The sequence below is a fragment of the Vidua macroura genome, chromosome 26 (assembly GCF_024509145.1).
Source record: "Vidua macroura isolate BioBank_ID:100142 chromosome 26, ASM2450914v1, whole genome shotgun sequence".
NCBI classification, from domain to species: domain Eukaryota; kingdom Metazoa; phylum Chordata; class Aves; order Passeriformes; family Viduidae; genus Vidua; species Vidua macroura.
Window position 1 is genome coordinate 1,403,922 of NC_071596.1, and position 18,862 is coordinate 1,422,783.

At 54.5% G+C, this 18,862-nt stretch overlaps 2 protein-coding genes across 4 annotated transcripts; both read left to right on the forward strand.

Moving 5' to 3' along the window:
- The first annotated feature begins 1,770 nt into the window (after window positions 1-1,770).
- On the forward strand, window positions 1,771-16,131 carry MATK (megakaryocyte-associated tyrosine kinase). Of its 3 annotated transcripts, XM_053999674.1 has the most exons (14): window positions 1,771-1,859; window positions 1,992-2,033; window positions 11,654-11,710; window positions 11,928-12,041; window positions 12,195-12,310; window positions 12,657-12,876; window positions 13,755-13,848; window positions 13,941-14,006; window positions 14,128-14,227; window positions 14,315-14,399; window positions 14,579-14,652; window positions 14,759-14,954; window positions 15,268-15,354; window positions 15,479-16,131. In XM_053999674.1, the coding sequence occupies exons 3-14, from the start codon at window positions 11,702-11,704 to the stop codon at window positions 15,659-15,661; spliced, it is 1,344 nt and encodes a 447-aa protein (XP_053855649.1). In that variant the 5' UTR covers window positions 1,771-1,859; window positions 1,992-2,033; window positions 11,654-11,701; the 3' UTR covers window positions 15,662-16,131. The 3 variants fall into 3 exon arrangements, with proteins under 3 accessions (XP_053855649.1, XP_053855648.1, XP_053855650.1); XM_053999673.1 differs by lacking the exon at window positions 11,654-11,710; XM_053999675.1 differs by lacking the exons at window positions 1,771-1,859; window positions 1,992-2,033 and adding an exon at window positions 8,963-9,102.
- A 75-nt stretch (window positions 16,132-16,206) lies between these two features.
- LOC128819481 (complexin-3-like) lies at window positions 16,207-18,576 on the forward strand. Its single transcript, XM_053999676.1, has 3 exons — window positions 16,207-17,088; window positions 17,705-17,792; window positions 18,106-18,576. Exons 1-3 carry the CDS (start codon window positions 16,934-16,936, stop codon window positions 18,319-18,321), a joined length of 459 nt encoding a protein of 152 aa, XP_053855651.1. The 5' UTR covers window positions 16,207-16,933; the 3' UTR covers window positions 18,322-18,576.
- Window positions 18,577-18,862: the final 286 nt, after the last annotated feature.

The following is an 18,862-nucleotide window of genomic DNA, read 5'->3' on the forward strand; positions in this document are numbered from 1 at the left end:
TTATTATAAGCAAGGCCAGATAAAAGAAAAAGAACCCCAAATGTAAGTATTATTTATGCGTGGAAAATGCCCATGATAACACAGGCAGCTGATTGACTAGCACCAGGAAAGGGAGATAATCTTCAAGAGAGCATACCTGAGTGCACAATGTACTCAAAAAAATCTGCTATAAGAAATGCTTTGTTAAATGATTGCTACTTCCCATAAGCTTTAAAATTAAGACATTTCCATCGTGGTGACAAACCCTGTCAATGTATGTGAGTGAATTGTGCTCCAGTTAAATTTCTCTGTGGGGTTTTCAGTTGGCTCTTTCTAGAGCCATTTGCAGAGTCAATGGATGTTGCATTTCCTTCCTGTCTTGAATTGCAGTGTAAGGTGGCTGGGAGCTTTTAAAGTCACTATTACTCAATAGGGTGGCAATATTTTATTAAGGAATAAGTATGTACACCTTGAGAAAATACATCCTGGTGAGAAATTCCTGCTGTCACTGTCATGGTTAGTTATCCTGAAGGATGTGCTTTGTGTCTCAGATTGGAAATGGTGATGGTTAAAATGTGCAACTTCCTTGTAAGCTCTGAGTGCAGCTGCAATGGGTTTGTGTTTAGTATTCAGACAGTAATGCCAGAATCCTACACTCAGATAAAAGATGTGACAGGAGGTGGGAAAAAAACTTCTCCTCTTGCACTTGGCCATCAAACTGCAGCAGGTGAGTGATGGGAAAATGCCAAGAAAGAACAGAAATATCCATGGAGACCCCAAAGACTCCATCTCAGTGACAGAGGTGATATATTCAGCTCTTGGTGTGCATTTGAAGTAGAATTTCTTGTATGATTACTGCAGTTAAGAAGATTACCAGGCAGCTGTAAAATCCTGCATGCACTCAGTTGTCTGAGAACATTAACATTTTTAGAAAAGAGCTCTGAAATCAGCTCTTCATTCTGCTGACATTCATCCCAAGGAAGCTCTGCCACCAAGGTCAGGTCAAAGATTTGATTTGTTGGGGGTGTGTGCATTTTGGTGATAAAAAAGCAAATATAATGTCTTACTTGGCTATTTATGTAATCAAATTTCCCACAAAAGTGGATACATTCCTGTAGTTTGACAACCTGTGACAAAGCAGTCTAGTAATTAATTTCAAAATGCTGCAAACCCCAAGGCAGAGTCCCAAGAATGGGCAAATGTCCAGAGAAGTAGCAAGGTTTGGCTAAAGGGAAAGCATGTTTGTCTGCTTTTTTACTTCTAACATGTCACTTCAATCCTCTCCAGAGACAATGGGACTTTTTGTAAACAAGGATTTAAAAGAAGGATTCAGGGAGAGCTCACAGTCCCTTCCAGTGCCTAAAGGGAACTCCAGGAGAGCTGGAGAGGAAGTTTAGACAACGGCCTGGAGGGACAGGCCAAGGGGGAATGGCTTCCCACTGCCAGAGGGCAGGGCTGGATGGGATATTGGGCAGGAATTGTTCCCTGGCAGGGTGGGCAGGCCCTGGCCCAGGGTGCCCAGAGCAGCTGTGGCTGCCCCTGGATCCCTGGCAGTGTCCAAGGCCAGGCTGGACGGGGCTTGGAGCAGCCTGGGATAGTGGAAGTTGTCCCTGCCCATGGGTGTGGAATAAGATGAGCTTTAAGATCCCTTCCAACCCAAACCATTCTGCCATTCTGTGATTCTATGGATTTTTCAGAACTGTATTTCCAGCCCCAGGCACTCCCACTTGACTTCTACAAAGCTCATGTTGCTTTTCGGAACACTCACAGTTGTTATTTATAGAAAAGCTTTTAAGGGAAGTCTCAGATGCTGTAACTGTGGGCTCATTCCAGAGAATCTAAAGCTCAGTTGATCAGCTTCTCACATTTCCTTACTTCAGGTAAAGCAAGATTTCAGAATTATTTAAATAGTTTTCAAGCATGTTTTTAATTCTTTGCCTGCTGATGTTTACTGTTAAAAACCTGACTGCAATATATTCATTTTTGTGATGGGTTTCCTTCTTCATCTCTAGCATTTACAGATGAACCTGGACTGCAAGATCCCTGTTAGGAAGGTAAGTTGGATGCTTTAGAGACTGTAAGCTGCCAGCAACTCTTCTTTACTGTAGAAGAAGAAATTCTTCTCTGTGAGGGTGGGCAGGCCCTGGCACAGGGTGCTCAGAGCAGCTGTGGCTGCCCCTGGATCCCTAGAAATGTCCAAAGCCAGGCTGGACAGGGCTTGGAGCACCCTGAGGTAGTGGAAGGTCTCCCTGCCATGGCAGGGGTGAAATGGGATGGGTTTTAAAGTCCCTCCCAACCCAAACCGTTCTGGGATTCAGTGACTGTAATGAAATTATGCACAGGGAGAGAAGTGCAGTTAATACCAGTTTGCTGAATGTCCCTGACAGTGGGATACTGAAGATTCTCACTGCAACTGAGAGATGTGGAGTACATTTCATTTATTATTATACTTCTATCATTAGTAACACCAGAAATTGTGTTGATGTTGCTCAGATTTAAGTGAAGGGATTTATCAAAGTGAGAGGAGCATAGAACCATAGAAAATCCTGATCTGGAAGGGACCCTCAGGGATCATCAGCCCAGCCCCTGTCCCTGCACAGGCACCCCACCAAGCCCACCCTGAGCATCCCTGAGAGCGCTGGCCAAACGCTCCTGGAGCTCTGGCAGCCTCGGGGCCGGGACCATTCCCTGGGGAGCCTGGGCAGTGCCAGCAGCCTCGGGGGGAAGAACCTTTCCCTGAGCTCCATGCCAAGCCACTGACAGGAGGGTCCTGGTTAATTTGGTTCTCTACACTGACAGTGAGAGGTTTGTCCCACCAAAGGAGAGTCCTCCTGTCTAGAAATGAAATGCTACATGTGCTCAGTGTTTCTATGTGCCACTGACTCTTCTGTCCCATTTTTTATTGCCTATGTGGAAAACCACAGAATTTATTGCAGCACATAAAATTGTACAGTGCACAACTCAAGCCCTCTCCCATCCTGTTTGCTCAGTTGTTCTTGGTTTGATATGCAGCAGGAAAGGTAATTTACATGTTTTTATACATTTTTTTCTTTACTTTTTTTTTTTTTTTTATAAACAGTTGCAATTTTCTTGACTGTGCAATGAGAGCATTGGCTTTCTTGATCAATATCAAATAAGCAAATATTAAAATCCTACAGTTGCTCATGTTAAATATGATGAAAAGGAATCCAATCTGAGATTAAATTAAAATTGCAGTAGCCGGTCTTGCCTGAAACTTCTGTGACTCAGGGCAAAAGGTTGATGAAGAAGGCTTCAGCTTGCACACCAGATTCTTGGTTTCATATTTTCAAAGGCACTTGCTACTGTAGCTTTAGGTGAGGTTTTGCAATATAAGCTTAATTTCTGTGTATGGTGTAGTGGGGGTGATGAACTTCTAAATAACTTAAAATTCCATCTTCCATAGTGTGTGGGAAGAACTGTGTATTTCTGTGTATTTCCTCCATATATCAGCCTTCATTTCAGTTGGGTTGTTACCATTTTGTTTCCTTCTTCTCCTGGCATGGTTTAAAAATTATGGCTTTGAGGGGAAAAAAAACATAATCAGAGCATTTGAAATCCTGAAAAAATACATTTGATGCACACAGTAAAAAGAAGAGAGACAGGTAGAAGAGCAGAGGGTGAAGGAGGTGGAAAAAATTACAAACAAGAAATGCTGCATAGTAATCATATTGCATGTATGAAATAATGCTTATATGATTGCAATTTTTGCCTGTAATAAGTCCTGGGTTAGTCTGATATCTTGTGTTTTAAATAGACCGTTGCAGGTAGTTTTGTTGTACTATAATTCTCCAAAATTGTGCAACCCCTGATGGGACAGTGGAGCCAGGTGAGGTCAGTCTCTTTGCCAGGGAACAAATGACAGGACAAGAGGAAACAGCCTCAAATTGCAGCAGGAGAGGTCTGGGTTGGATATAGGGGAAAACGTCATGGAAATGGTGGTCAAGCACTGGCACAGGCTGCCCAGGGCAGTGGTGGAGTCACCATGCCTGAAGTGTTCAAACGTGTAGCTGTGGCACTTGGGGACATGGTTTAGTGGTGAACATGGAGGTGGTGCTGGGCTGATGGTTGGACCTGATGATCCTGGAGGTCTTTTCCCACCTTAATGATTCTGTGATTCCATAACCATTTCAGAAATTGCACCGTTGTGTAAGAGTCGAGTTGCCTGTAGCAACAGTTCCTTTCCTCCTGTTATGTTTCCTTCCTCCCACTCCTTGCTCTAGAAGAAACTCTTCCCACAGCAAAACATATAGAGAGATATAATAAAGAGAGATAAATCCCACACACACTCTGGTATCATGTGTATCCTTTTAACATTTTGTCACTTTAGATTTCTGTCCTCTGGCCTTAAGTGCCTGAAGCTGCCAGGTTTTGTTGTGTGGGTTTAGGTTTTCCCCCACCCTTTGGAGCAGGGATCCTGGGCTCCAGGGGCTGTTTGGGAGCTGTTTGTTCAGCGAGGTGCAGACATGGAGACACTTCCTTCTCAGTGGTTTGGAACAAAGCTGACCGAGCTGTAGCAAGCACAGCTTTGCTGCTGTCATAGTGGTACCTGGAAAAAGAGTGCATTGGAGAGAACCAGAGCTGGACACTTGGGTTGTTGGATGTGACACCAGCAGATAGCAAGAGAATTGCCACAGGCTTCAGCTTCATATATTTGTTGAAGGCTTGGAGAGCTGGGGGTGCTCCCCTGGAGAGGAGAAGGCTCCAGGGAGAGCTCAGAGCCCCTGGCAGGGCCTGAAGGGACTCCAGGAGAGCTGGAGTGGGACTGGGGACAAGGCCTGGAGGGACAGGACCCAGGGAATGGCTCCCACTGCCAGAGGGCAGGGCTGGATGGGAAGGAGTTCTTGGCTCCCAGGTTGCCCAGAGTAGCTATGGCTGTCCTATCCCTGGAAGTGGTCAAGGAAGGCCAGGCTGGAGGGGGCTTGGAGCAATGTGGTGTAGTGGAAAGTGTCCCTGCCCATGGCAGCGGGTGGGACTGGATCATCTTCAAGGGTCTCTCCCAGCCAAAACCATTGTGGAATACTGTGATTCTTAATTTAAAGTTCTGTTTCAAATCACTTTTCACATTCCTTCAGGCTTTTTGGAGTATTTTGAATTCCTTTTTAGAACTTACTGAAAAACATTGTTTCTACATTGTTTATTGTGAAATGAGGTTGTTTTTTCTTTAAGTACAATTCTGGGGGGTGTAAAGAAAGTTCTGCTTAGATATTCTGGGATAAAGGTCATAGACCACACAAAAAATGTATTGGAGAGAGATGTATTTCAAAGCTTCCATAGATGTTTACATAGATGCATTATTTTGTAGAATCAGAATCCCAGAATGGCTTGGCTGGAAGGGACCTTAAAGCCCATCCAGTTCCACCCCCTGGGCAGGGACACCTTCCACTGTCCCAGGTTGCTCCAAGCCCCATCCAGCCTGGCCTTGGGCACTGCCAGGGATCCAGGGGCACCACAGCTGCTCTGGGCACCCTGTGCCAGGGCCTCAACAACCTCATAACCAAAAATATTTCTTCCTAATATCCCATCAAAACCCACCCTCATTCAGTTTAAAGCCTTTCCCCTTTGTCCCATCACTACATGACCGTTGTATGAACTAACCCAGTGTCCTGAGCTCTGCTGGAAATGGTGTTGTCCCCCTGTACACTCAGTGCTGCCATAAACTCGTGCCTTGATTGTGATCTTTGTTTTGCCATCCAGTTATCATCCTCTGTTACTGGTAAAGCAGAAAAATTGGGAAGTGTTAAAATATCCTGAGCACTTTCTATCCTGACCTTAGTCAGATCAAAAGAGGATGAAAAGGTTAATCTGCTGCAAAAATATTTCCTCATTAGAAATTAGGAAGTAAAGCCATTGGATACTGCCACAAGTGCTGCTAGTAATGGGAGCCAAGTTATGACACCAGATACTAAAGATTTTAACTGATGGAGCAGTCCCCATTCGGGGCAAGTGACACAGATGGCTGAAAAAAACCAAGAGCCAGATGTGGGACAAGCCTCTGTGTGCTTCACACAACAAACCAGCATGGACACTGCAGCCAAGGCCTGGTGTGTCCCCATGAAACAGCTGCCCTGACATGGGGGCTGGGTGTCACCAACTCAGCTGGGTGTTCAGCTGCAGCTAAGCATCTTCCACTTGTCCCTTGACCATGCCCAGGCTCTACTTTCTTGCTGGGGCAGAGATTCAGGCATTGTTATTTGCTCTGCACAGGTCTAGGGAAAATACTCTGTCAGCACTGTTCCATGGGGCTGCTGGGGACAGAGGGGAATCACTCCTGGAGGCAGCAGTCTGGCTTCTGGTGATGAAGAGAGAAAGATGCAGGTGTACAAGAGTGCCTGAGCTAGTGCTGGACACAGTCGCTCGCAGAAGGGCGAGCTTAAGGCATCACCTAAAGCTTACTCAGGGTGAAAAAGCCTTTCAAATGATCCTCTCTGCAAATGAACCAACAATTACCTGCAGAGCTGCCTCCAACTCTGTGCCCTCAACATCAGGAGCACGTGGAGCTGCTGGAGCCAGGCCAGAGGAGGCCACAGAGATGCTCCCAGGGCTGGAGCCCCTCTGCTCTGGAGCCAGCCTGGCAGAGCTGGGGGTGCTCCCCTGGAGAGGAGAAGGCTCCAGGGAGAGCTCAGAGCCCCTGGCAGGGCCTAAAGGGGCTCCAGGAGAGCTGGAGAGGGACTGGGGACAAGGCCTGGAGGGACAGGACCCAGGGAATGGCTCCCACTGCCAGAGGGCAGGGCTGGATGGGATCTTGGGCAGGAATTGTTCCCTGGCAGGGTGGGCAGGCCCTGGCCCAGGGTGCCCAGAGCAGCTGTGGCTGCCCCTGGATCCCTGGCAGTGCCCAAGGCCAGGCTGGACAGGGCTTGGAGCAGCCTGGGACAGTGGGAGGTGTCCCTGCCCTTGGCAGGGGTTTAGAAAGGGATGTTATTCAAGGTCTCTTCCAACACCAATCATTCTGGGATTCTGTGATTCTATATTTCTGGGTGGAAATATAAATTTTTGCTGTGATAAAGCATGTTTTAACTCAGTGACATTCCCTTTAAATGCTGGAGATTGGATGTCAAAGACATGTCTGCTTTTATGACTTATTGCCATTTTCTGGTTCCCTTTTTGAAGGTTTGAAATGCAGGGTAGACTCCTCAGGCTGGAAGGTACATTTCTGGTGAATCCAGTGGTATTGTCCAAGAGGACTGAAAGGGGTTGGGTTGGCAAAAGAGAGCCTGTGGCTTTGGGATTGCTAATGCCCAGATCCTACTGAGATGACAGGAGATGGTTTTTTTGTACAAAATGTGTGCTGTTCCTGATAAATATTGTTGCCCATCTCTCCACCTCCAAACTCTGCTCCTTTGGATAACTTGGATTTTGTCAGAAATGGCACTGCTCAGTAATTTTCTCTGTAGGATGTTAAGCTTCACTCTCCCTGGCCCAAATGCAGGATGCCAGGAGGAAGACTGGTGAGTAGACAAAGCCTCAGCCTAGAATGTGAGACAAATGTTCCCATACTATTCCCATTTACTCAGTGACTTGGGAAGGGCTGCACAGTCCTGATGTTTTGGCTCTGTAGCTTTGGGAGGCCTGGGCACACAGTGGTTCAGCTGCACCCACCGGGCCGGGTGTCACCTTTGCTGCACCAGAGAAGGGAGAAGGCAGTGCTGAAGTTCTGTGTGTTAAAGGCTCAGGCTCTGGCTGGGTGGCACACCTCAGGATGGAAAGGGGACACCAGCTCAGGCAGAAGCACATGGGAATCTCTGGAGCTGTGCAGCAGGACAGGGAAAGCCCATTTATTACATCTGAGGGAGTGCTCCCTGTGTGTGACGCCGAGTTCTTCAGCCCGTCATGGTCATGTCTGTAACAACGGCCAGATGTGGCAAAACCCAAAAGCACAAAACTTTTCCGTTTGTCACAGGGAGCCTTGTGCAGATCCTGGGAGTGCAGCACAGAGCTGTAAGGGTGAACTCATGTGTTTATTCTCCAGCCAGAACAGACCAGGTTTCTAAGGATCCATCCCTACAAATACAGGGAATAATGCAAGGAGCGCTCCTGGGGAAACCCACCCCAAGAATCCTATGAGAAATCTGGCTTGAATGGCTTGGGGAAGTTGTTTGTGTATGGAAAAATATAACCAGGACCTGAAAGTACCTGCTAGTTTGGATGAGTTTTCTTCTACACTGCCTTTGCCCTTGAATTGCCAATGTTTTCTGAAAGCTTAAACCCCATTTTATTAATTTTTTTAAAAGTACACCCAAAAAGGTCCCAAGACCCCTGAATGAAATCTGGTGTTTGCCTACAACGGCATTTTCTTCTTTTTCACCATTTTGCTCAGAATATTGGAAATGCTGAACTTTAGTGCAGAACTGGTGTCTGGTTTTGTGGCTGGGATGATGAACTGCAGCGGTGGTTATTCCCTCCCCACTCGTGTGGATGCTGCAGGATACAGATAAGCTGCTTCTCTTTGACATGAGCAGTACTTATTTAAAGGATTCTGTGCCATTGCCTGTCCCAACCCGTGGTGCCTCTGGATTGTCACCCCCAGAGGAACAGCGAAGAGTGGCCTGGGATCAACCTGCTCTGAGGCTCACAGAGTCGATGCTGAGACAAGATTACACTTGGGGATCCCTGGTCCCAGCTCTTCCTCTCCAAGGACTCAGTCCCCCTGGAGAGCTGTTGCCACCAGAGGCACCCACTCCATGGTCACTGCTCTGGCCAGGCCAGCAGTGGTGACAGCAGCTGTCCCTGTGTGCAGGGGGATTCCCCCACAGAGCCACAGGGGACAGGATCTGGTGAGCTCCAGTTCCCTTCCAGCCAGGGTGTGTAACTGTGCCCTCAAAGGGCAGAAGTTGCTCTAAGTGTTGTCAAATAATGAGTCATTTCTGACGGAGGTTTGAGGGCGCAGGCGGCGCCAGCGCAGGGACCGCCCGGGCGCTGCATCACAGCCTCAACAGCAGAGAAATCAGGAAATTGGGCCCCGGCTCTGCCTGGGAGCTACTCCTGAACGTAGTGCTCGGTTCTGTGTAGGACAGACTCCCCAGGAGTTCAGGAATCCAAGTCCAGGCTCAGCTGTGAGCTCCCCTGACATCGCTGCCCCCGGCCACCCATGGGCACCGCTGAGAGGTAAGAGCCAGGCCCGAGGGGCGCTGAGGGCAGACGAGGCGTCCGCCCTGCTGCCCACTCTGCCAACAGGGAGGGATGGGCACGGTGCTGAGCGTGGTGGGCAGCGGGGGATGCCCCGCGTCACCGGTTTTCCAGCAGAACAGCTGGAGCTGCCCTCTGTCCGAGTGACAGCCAGGGCGACCGGGTGTGTGCTCTGGAGCGGAGGGCGCAGCGCGGCTCCGTCGCAGCCGGGGAGCAGCGGGCGGTGTCCCCTCCTGTCACAGTGCCGTCAGGGCTGGCACCGCCTCGGCTGGGGTAACTGTGCACTGGGAATAAGCTTGAGCTCTCCAGTCCAGGGTTGGGACAGCTCTACCATACCCCACTATGTTTCTGTGCTTCTCAACCTCATTGCAATTACTCAGGTTTGCCAATTCATAAAAGTACAGAACAGCCCCAAAACAAAGAAGGGGACAAATATCTCCTCTCAGGCTTTCTGCCTGCACACTCTGCTTGTGGGAACATTCATTCCAGTGATGGGAATCTCATGGATCAAACACCTCCAGGAGCAAAGAGCTGCTTTAGGACATGGCATGTGAGAGTCAGCAGGAGGGAGGTGATTCACTGCTGTCCCTGCTGGTGCCTGGGTGAGGCACTGGCTAGTGTCCAGGCTCTGCTGGCAGCAGTGTCCGTGTGGGGGTGTGTGTCCATCACCCCGGCCCAGGGCCAGCTGGGCAGAGGAGAAGCTCTTCCCTTTGGTGCTCGAGTGGAGGATCTGTCCCTTCCCAGCACCAACTGCTGTTTGCACACGGGGGCAGGACTGACCAAACAGTTGCTGCTTTTCACCTGAAAGTTCTGTCCTGGAGCAGCATAAAATGAAGGACAGTTGTCAGAGCTGCCATCAGCTCTCCTGGCTCAGCCAGCACATTCTTCCTTGGACAGGATATACCTCGGCAGGGGTATGGAGCAGACCCTGTTCTGAAGCTCTGTGTTCATGAGGTCCTCACCATCCTGGAAGTGATCTGAGCTGCACCCGGTCACGGCAGCCTTTGGCTGTGCCCGCTGGGGAGCAGGCACACAGTGGCTGCCTGTGCAGCCCCAGCTTCACCAAGACAACATGTGTGCCATGGATGGGCTGCAAAGCAAGGGGATGGCAGTGCTGACTAACGATGGCTTCTGGCAGAGACAAAACTGCTGCCTTCCAATACTAACCTTGTAGCCGCTGCAATTGTCCCTGTTTTGTTGTTGTGGATATGGGCCGGCAGAATCAGACAGTCCTTAGATCCGCACTGCCACAGAGAGGAGTTTACAGCAGTGATGCAGAGCAGTGATTGTGACTCACCTTCCGAAGGAGCAAAGTCATCTCTGCTCCAAGGAGCTCATCCACAGTGTGGGCAGCAGGGGAGGGGGGATTCTGCCCCTCTGCACTGCTCTGATTAGACCCCAGCTGCAGAGCTGCCTCCAGCTCTGAGACCCCCAGCATCAGGAGGACGTGGAGCTGCTGGAGCCAGGCCAGAGGACACCACAAATATGCTCTGAGGGCTGAAGCCCCTCTGCTGTGGAGCCAGGCTGGGAGAGCTGGGGGTGCTCACCTGGAGAGGAGAAGGCTCCAGGGAGAGCTCAGAGCCCCTGGCAGGGCCTGAAGGGACTCCAGGAGAGCTGGAGAGGAACTGGGGACAAGGCCTGGAGGGACAGGACCCAGGGAATGGCTCCCACTGCCAGAGGGCAGGGCTGGATGGGATCTTGGGCAGGAATTGTTCCCTTTGAGGGTGGGCAGGCCCTGGCCCAGGGTGCCCAGAGCAGCTGTGGCTGCCCCTGGATCCCTGGCAGTGTCCAAGGCCAGGTTGGATGGGGCTTGGAGCAGCCTGGGATAGTGGAAGGTGTCCCTGCCATGGCAGGGAGTTGAATTAGATGGGGTTTAAGGTCCCTTCCAAACCATACCATTCCCTGATTCTATGATTCTCCCAAGGAGGTGACAGTGGGGATGAAGGAGGAAAAGACACACCATTTTAAATTACAAAGCTGTCATATGCATCCCAGCATGACTAGCTGGTGTCAGGGGCAGCATAGGGACATTGTGCAATCATCCCACAGCCAGTGCCTGTGACAGTCCCACCTCAGCCCAGCCTCCCCTGTGTCCCCAGTGCCAGGCAGCCCCCTCTCCAGCCCTGCTGCATTCCACGTCAGCAGGGCCGTGGCTGGTGCCTCTGGGGGCCCTGGTGACTCGGAGCTCCTGAAAGAGGAGGTGAAAAAGCTCCTGGTAAAACCACATTACTCCCACACAGCTGTGGTGCTGGGTTCCTGCTGTGCCAGAAGAGCTGGTGAGAGCTGGGGCCCCTCCTTGGTGGCAGAGAGCAGAGTGCTGATCCTGCTCCCAGTCGTGTGTGGGACAGGAGCGTCCCCAGGACACAGCTGGCACAGGCAGAGTTTTCAGCCTCTTCCTCCATTCCATGGTGTGAGGCTGTGTGAGGGACAGGAGCTGCACTGGCCAGGGGAGTCTGTGGGACAGCAGCCGTGACCTGGGACAAGCCAGCTCAGCCCTGTCCCTCCACAGCCCCTTTGGTTTCTTCTGCAGGTGGCAGCAGGAGAGGACAGGGAGTCCCTGATGCGCTGACGGTTGGCCATGTCTGGGGTGAGCGGGGCTGCACAGGGACACCAGCAATGCCAGCTGACAGCGGGGGGACCCCGGTGTGCCCCCAGGACCGAAGTGGGGTGGAGGAGGGCTCATGCCCAGTACCCCTGGTCCCCAGCCAGGGTTTCAGATGGTCCTTGGGGCTGGCCCTGGTGCCTGGGGGAAGCAGAGGGATCCAGCTCTTGGCTGTCCCTACTGACACTGCTTCTCCTTGCAGAAGCACTGGCCCCCCGGGACGCAGTGTGTCACCAAGCATGACCACACCAAGCCCAAGCCCCGGGAGCTGGCCTTCCGCAAGGGGGACATGGTCACCATCATTGAGGCCGTGGAGGTGAGAGCTGCGGGTGCTCAGGGACACGCTGCGCTGGGAGGGCATGGCTGGAGTGGGACTCCAATGTCATCAGCTCAGCTGTCAAAGCCAGTCCCTCCCTTCCCAGAGGGATCCGCCCTTCCTTCCCTTGCTCTGAGACCCTTTCATCCCCAGGGCAAAGGCTGGTACCGCGCCAGGCACAACGAGACGGGGCAGGAGGGGCTGCTGGCAGCCAGTGCGCTGCGGGAGCGCGGGGCCATCCGTGCCGACCCCAAACTCAGCCTGATGCCGTGAGTACAGCTGGGGTGACTGGGGGTCCCCGGGGGACCCAGCTGAGCCCCTGCGAGCTGCAACAGCAGATGAGTCCAGCATGTTCCCCCCCATCCATGCTTTGGGGGCGCAGCTGGGGACAGAGCATCCTATAGCCGTGCCCTGGAGATGGAGGGATTTGCTGGGGCCAGTACCTGGCTTTAAGGAGCCCTAGTTGTGCCAGCCCAGCTTGGCTGGACCCCATGGAGAGGGGTTTCGTGCAGTAGGGTGTGTGTAGTTTTGGCAGGGGCTCTGCTTTCCCCATCTCGCTGCTGTCCCTGCAGAAGCCCCCTGGCTCAGCCCCCTCTCCAATGCCCCTCTCCTCAGCTGGTTCCACGGGAAGATCTCAGGGATGGAGGCGGTGCAGGAGCTGCAGCCCCCCGAGGACGGGCTGTTCCTGGTGCGTGAGTCTGTCCGGCACCCCGGTGACTACGTGCTGTGCGTGAGCTTTGGCAAGGAGGTGATCCACTACCGCGTGGTGCACGAGGAGAACACGCTCAGCATCGACAGCCAGCAGTACTTCTCCAACCTCATTGACATGATTGAGGTGAGACCTCCCGGGCAGAGGGTCCCACCAGTGCCAGAGAAGGGCAAGGACCTCACGGGCTCACACAGAGGCAGGTCCTTGTCCTGTTCTGTGTGGTTTCCACTGGTATTTCACCTGGTGTAATTCTCTATCCCCTTCAAATGCTTGTGGTTCTCACCCGGTTTGGGGTGCAATGGGCAAATCTGGGATATCCCAAGGATGTCTCTGCAAACCAGCTGCGCCAGCTGCAGTCACAGTCCCCGGCCAAGGGCCACATTTTACTCCTATCCCTGCTTATTCAGTGCTTCACATAGCAGGAAGAGCCTGGTGGCCTCTGCCTCCCCTGGACTTTGGGGCATTTTGCTGTGTCTCCTTCCACTCAAAGCCCCCTCTCACCTGCTGACCCCACAGGGCTCCCAGGCTGTTGTGTGTGCTCTTGCCCTTCCAGTGAGTTTTTCCTGGTGGTCCTTCTCTCACCCTGTCTCCTCTCCAGGGAGTTGCACTCTCATGTTTTCTTATAGACACAGCTTTTGGGTGGCTCCTTTCCTTTCTCAGCTGCCCTGGCCCCACTTGAAAACTCTGAAGGTTGTCCTGTCCCATCCCATCCTCTCCCATCCTGTCCCATCCTGTTTGGCTGCTTCCTCTCCCATTGCCTCTGCAAACTGCCTCAGCTGCTGCAGCACCTGCCAGGGGTTCAACCACACCAGTAACACCCCAAACCCCTGTGGTCCATCGTGGTGTTCCTCTGGCTGTGCCCAGAGGGGAGCAAGGCTGAGACATGGGCTGTCCTCAAGGGTGGCGATGGTGTGGTCTTGTGGAGCATCCCAAAGCTGTTCCCTGGACACCCTGACTCTGAAGGTAAGAGCTGGCATCACCTCCATCTGTTCATCCCTTGGCAGCATTACATGAAGGAGCAGGGAGCCATCTGCACCAAGCTGGTGAAGCCCAAACCAAAATCTGGGATGAAGTCAGCTGAGGAGGAGTTGGCCAAAGGTAGGGGATGGTGAGAGGGGGCTGTGGTCTGCATTTTAGGGACAAGGCCCCACTGGTGGCCCCTGCTAACCTGCCCTTGTGCCCGTGCCCAGCTGGCTGGTTGCTGAACCTGAAGCACCTCACACTGGGAGACCGCATTGGGCAAGGCGAGTTCGGAGGTAGGTGAGAGGATGGGGCTGGAGGTTCCCCAGGTGCAGCTTTCCCCAGAGGGCACTGCCCGATCCCCCTCCCTATCTCATGGCATGGGGGGCTCAGCCTGACTCTCCCATGCTCTCCCAGATGTCCTACAGGGCGAGTACTTGGGGCAGAGGGTGGCTGTGAAGAACATCAAGTGCGATGTGACTGCCCAGGCCTTCCTCGCTGAAACAGCTGCCATGACGTGAGTGCTCCGTGGAGGTGTGGCCCAACCCTGCCTGTGGCCCAGGATGAGCAGGCACCTCCTTGACTCAGATTCCTTCCATTCCAGGAAGGTCCGGCACAAAAACCTGGTGTGTTTGCTGGGAGTGATCCTGCACAATGGCCTCTACATTGTCATGGAGTTCATGAGCAAGGTGAGAGCACCTGGCTGCTCCTCAGCCAGTGGGACCCATCACCACTTAGATTTGAGAACAATATCCCTGTCTGGAGGCTGAGTCATCGCAGATGCCAGGCACTGCAGCACCTGCAGAAGGCAAAGTCTTCTGGCAGCCCCATCCTGTTGGTCCTGACACATTTTATCCTCCTCTGTCAGGGCAACCTGGTGAACTTCCTGCGCACGCGGGGCCGGGCGCTCGTCCCAACCCAGCAGCTCCTCCTGTTTGCTCTGTAAGTTCCCCTCTCTCCTCTGGGCTGGGATCCAGGGCCCTGCATCCCCCTGTGCAGTCCCAGGGAACACTCGGTGACACGGCTCTGTCTCACTCGGTTGTGGCAGGGATGTGGCTCAAGGCATGGACTACCTTGAGTCCAAGAAGTTGGTGCACCGGGACCTGGCTGCCCGCAACATCCTCATCTCTGAGGAGAACGTGGCCAAAGTGAGCGACTTCGGCTTGGCCCGGGTCAACCCCAAGGGTGCAGATGCCACATTGCTCCCTGTGAAGTGGACGGCACCAGAGGCCCTGAAACACAATGTGAGGGACAGTGAGAGGGACAGGGCTGGCCAGGGGTCCTTCCAAAGCATCTCACACCCTTGGGTTGCCCCTGCTTGTTCCCATTCTCACTGACCCATTCCTGCCCCACGGTGGCCTCTGGCACAGTCAGCCCTGCATCTCCCAAAATTCTGTCTCTGTCCTGAGCAGGTGTGCAGTGGGAATTGGGGCAAGATGATGGGACTGGGGGGTGTTCACACCCTGGGGAGCTGAGGGGGGACAGGGGGCAGTCACTGTACAGGGACCCAGCACAGCCCTCAGCTGGCTTCAGCCTCCCCCTCTCCTGCTGCCACAGAAATTCTCCTCCAAGTCGGACGTGTGGAGCTACGGGATCCTCCTGTGGGAAACCTTTTCCTTTGGACGGGCACCCTACCCTAAGCTGGTGAGCACTGTGCCAGGGAGCACCACAGGTTACACCCCACTGGCACTGACGGGACAGGGACATCCCATTGCTCCCTGAGCAGAGCAGGGAAGGGGGTTGCCAGCTGGCTTCTCCATCCTGGCAGGCCCTGAAGGAGGTGACGGAGCTGCTGGAGCAGGGGTACCGCATGGACCCCCCCGAGGGCTGCCCACCCACCATCTATGCCCTGATGAAGAGCTGCTGGGAGCTGGAGCCAGGCAAGCGCCCGTCCTTCAAGAAACTCACAGAGAAGCTGCAGAAGGAGCTGAAGCACCTGAGGGACATTTAACCCCCATCCTGCTACCAGGACACAGGACCTGAAGCCCCCAGACCCTCCAGGGTTGGGAGTGGCAGGGCAATAAGGGCCAGGAACAGGAAGGCCTGCAGTGCTGCTCTCTCCCTGTGGAGATGGGGCGGCAGCCTCCCTCCATCCCAGCATGGTCCTTCTACCCACCACACAACCCAGAGAAGGTTGCCATGGGATTGATCTCCCCTTGCCCATCACAGTGGGGAGCACAGGCCCCAAGGGAGCCATGCCCACACCCCCTGTGCTCAGCCCCAGGAGCAGATGCTGCATGTGGGGTCCCTCCAAGCTGCGACTCCCAGTGATGGGAGACAGGACTGGACATCTCCACTCACTGGAGGATGAGACCCCACCCTGACTCAGCCCTGCCCCAGCGCCCAGCCCCACACGGAAATGCTGGCACAGCCAGCTAAACCACATGGATTTGGGCTTTTTGATTAAACCAAAGAAATTAGTTCAACAGCAACTTTAAGCCTCTGGGGTGAAATTAGGTCTATCTCTCACTTGGAGCCTGACAAAGCCCAGTGAAAGGCTTTGGGGAGGCCAGGAGCTCTGGCCCTTGGAACCCCTGATGCCATCCAGCCCCTCTCCCATCAGGGCTCTGTGCAGCAGGGGATTATGCTTTAATCAGAGGCTGTATGGGAATTGCTTTCGTATAGATTACGGGCACGGGGCACATCCCCAGCCGTGGGGAGCCCCCAGCCCCGCAGGCTGCCGAGCAATCTTGAGTCTGGGTGGAGCAGGGATTAGTGGGGGCACGGGGCTGCCGCGGGCGGGTGTGCACCGCCACCGCCTCATCTGCTGCCAGTCTTTTGACCCTCGACTGGGTTTTTTTGGCTAATCCTCTTGTGTCTCCTCTGTGCTGACTTCCTGCACCCCCAATCCCCCTGTGTGCGTGGTTCTGGGTGCCCACGGCATGGGGCTCTCCTCAGGGTTTGCCCCGGCCCCATGGGTGCTGACCCAATTTTGGACCCATGGGGAGTACTTCAGCCTGACCCAGTGCTGCAGGTCGATGACTCCTTCCACCTCCCCATCACTGTGATGTGGCAGCACCTGCTGTCCCCCTGCACTGCCACTGTCCCCTGCAAGCACCCTTGGGTGCAGCGAAGGGAAGGTCCTTCCACCCTGGCTGTGCCTTCCCCTCCTAATGCCTTAATCCGCCCTGATCCGCGGTGCCCCTGGGGCTGGTCCCACTGACCTTGCAGGCACTGGGACCCGGTGGGCACCTTGGGACAAGAGCTACCACCACCACCCACCATGGCCTCCTTCTTCACGTCTGCCCTGAAGAGCTTCCAGGGGGGCAAGGACGAGTCACCCAAGGGGGCCCCCAAGGATGACAAGGTGGCTGTGCTGCCCAGCAGCGTGGCCCGCGAGGAGTTTGAGGAGTACCAGCGGCAGCTGCTGGAAGAGAAGTAAGGCTTTGCTGGGGCTGAGCAGGTCACTAGGGTCCCCCAGCACTCCAGAATCAGGATCTCACCTGCTGTGGGCTTTCCCCAGGGTGGCACAGGACAGGGACAGAGGGACAGGGAGGCAGCTGGGGCCCTTCAGTGTGTCTCCCCCACAGCATGGGAGGTCCATGGAGGGGCTGGCACAGGGCTGTGACAGCACCTTCGTGCACCACAGGTGACGAGGGGAACCCCCAATGTCAGAGCCACAGGGTGGTTCCACCCAGCACCCTTGGAGCCAAGGGTGGGGAATGGGGGTCAGTATGGGATTGGATTCGGGTCCCACCTCCCTAGGACCAGGTGCTGCAGGAGCCCAGCAGCTCAGCACCAGGGAGATGAGAGGCTGCAGGAGGAGTGAGTCCCTGCAATGGGCGCCTTTATCAACCACCTCTGAATCTGGGTGCTGAGCTGGGTGGACAGAATGTGGCTCCTGCTCCCAGATCCCCACTTGAACCCTCTTGTGGGTCTCAGACCTTCTCCCTCCTGCCCTAGACCCGCTCTGCAGGAGGACCAGGGTGATCGGGGTCGGGGTGGTCCTGGGGGGCTCAGTGAGGAGAGGGTGATGGTGTGGCACCTGCTGCAGGATCGAGCGGGACAAGGCGTTTGCACAGAGGAAGGCAGAACGGGCCACGGTGCGGATGCACCTGCGAGACAAGTACCACCTGGCCCAGGTAAGAACCAGCCTGTCTGCGGACCCGGGGCTTCCCCTTGACCCTACATCTCCCGGAACAGCCCCAGGCCCCCGGCTGCCGTATTCCCCTGGACTGGAGGGATTCCTGAAGAGGGCAGCAGATGGCCACTGTCTCCGTCTTTCTATCTGCTGACCACTGTCCATCCAGCGTCCGAGTCTGGCACTGGAGAGTCCTGGAATCCCGCCGTGTCCCCAGCACCCTGGGACTGGCTGTTCGCTGTCCCCCGTCCCCGCTCCACCGTGGTAGGCAACGCGTCTGTCCCCACCCGACACCCTCTCCCACCCGCGTTTAGGACGAGCGGGACGACGCCCAGGTGCACATGGCTGGAGGGGCGGTGGAGCTGCCGCAGGACCTGGCAGCCATGGTGCACAGCGAGGAGGAGGAGGAGGATGGCAGCGCCGGGGCCTTCGCCTTCCTGGAGAAGCTGCGGCAGGTGGAGCTGCCGGCGCTGCGGGACCGCGCTCTGGGCGGCGTGGATCAGGTTAGGGAGAAGTGCGCTCTGATGTAGCACCGCTGCCCGCCCCGCCGCAGGTGACATCGGCAGCCCCTGTCCCCGGGAGCCACGGGATGCAGAGGCTCTGGGTGCCTTGACTTGGGGGTGCGGGTCCCAATACACATTAGGCGTGGGTTTTCTCCCCCAAAACCATTCCCACTTGCTTTCCCAGGGTGTGCAGGGGTGCAGAATGCCTGGGTCCCCTCCAGCCGGTACGGTCAAGTCCCTCTCGGGGTGCTCCTGCCCATATGGGGCAGGTCTCTGACACTGTTAGCCCCCTCACCAGACCTGGCACCGTGCACCATTCGGCTCAATAAATTCAGCATTTGCCAGCACCATTCTGGTCGTCCTGCCATATCCCGCACCCACACAGCTCCTGTCCTGGTTGGTGAGGGGATATGATGACAGTCCTGGAGCCGGGCTGCCCCATGTCCCCCGAGCCACCAACCAGCCCAGGACACTTGGCCACTGGGTCCGTCCCCCCTTCTGCAGCAGCTCCCACTGGGAGCCAGTGATCACCCTGGCTACCCCTTGGGGACAGCACCGGGAGCGGGTG

Bases quoted from the DNA above. Each gene is read 5' to 3' on its own strand.
- MATK (XM_053999673.1), top strand. From the start codon at position 2,001: ATGAACCTGGACTGCAAGATCCCTGTTAGGAAG. The intron at 14,228-14,314 runs GTGAGTGCTCCG...CTTCCATTCCAG, and splicing joins GCTGAAACAGCTGCCATGAC to GAAGGTCCGGCACAAAAACC. The intron at 14,653-14,758 runs GTAAGTTCCCCT...CGGTTGTGGCAG, and splicing joins CAGCTCCTCCTGTTTGCTCT to GGATGTGGCTCAAGGCATGG.
- LOC128819481 (XM_053999676.1), top strand. From the start codon at position 16,934: ATGGCCTCCTTCTTCACGTCTGCCCTGAAGAGCTTCCAGGGGGGCAAG. The intron at 17,089-17,704 runs GTAAGGCTTTGC...CACCTGCTGCAG, and splicing joins CGGCAGCTGCTGGAAGAGAA to GATCGAGCGGGACAAGGCGT. The intron at 17,793-18,105 runs GTAAGAACCAGC...ACCCGCGTTTAG, and splicing joins ACAAGTACCACCTGGCCCAG to GACGAGCGGGACGACGCCCA.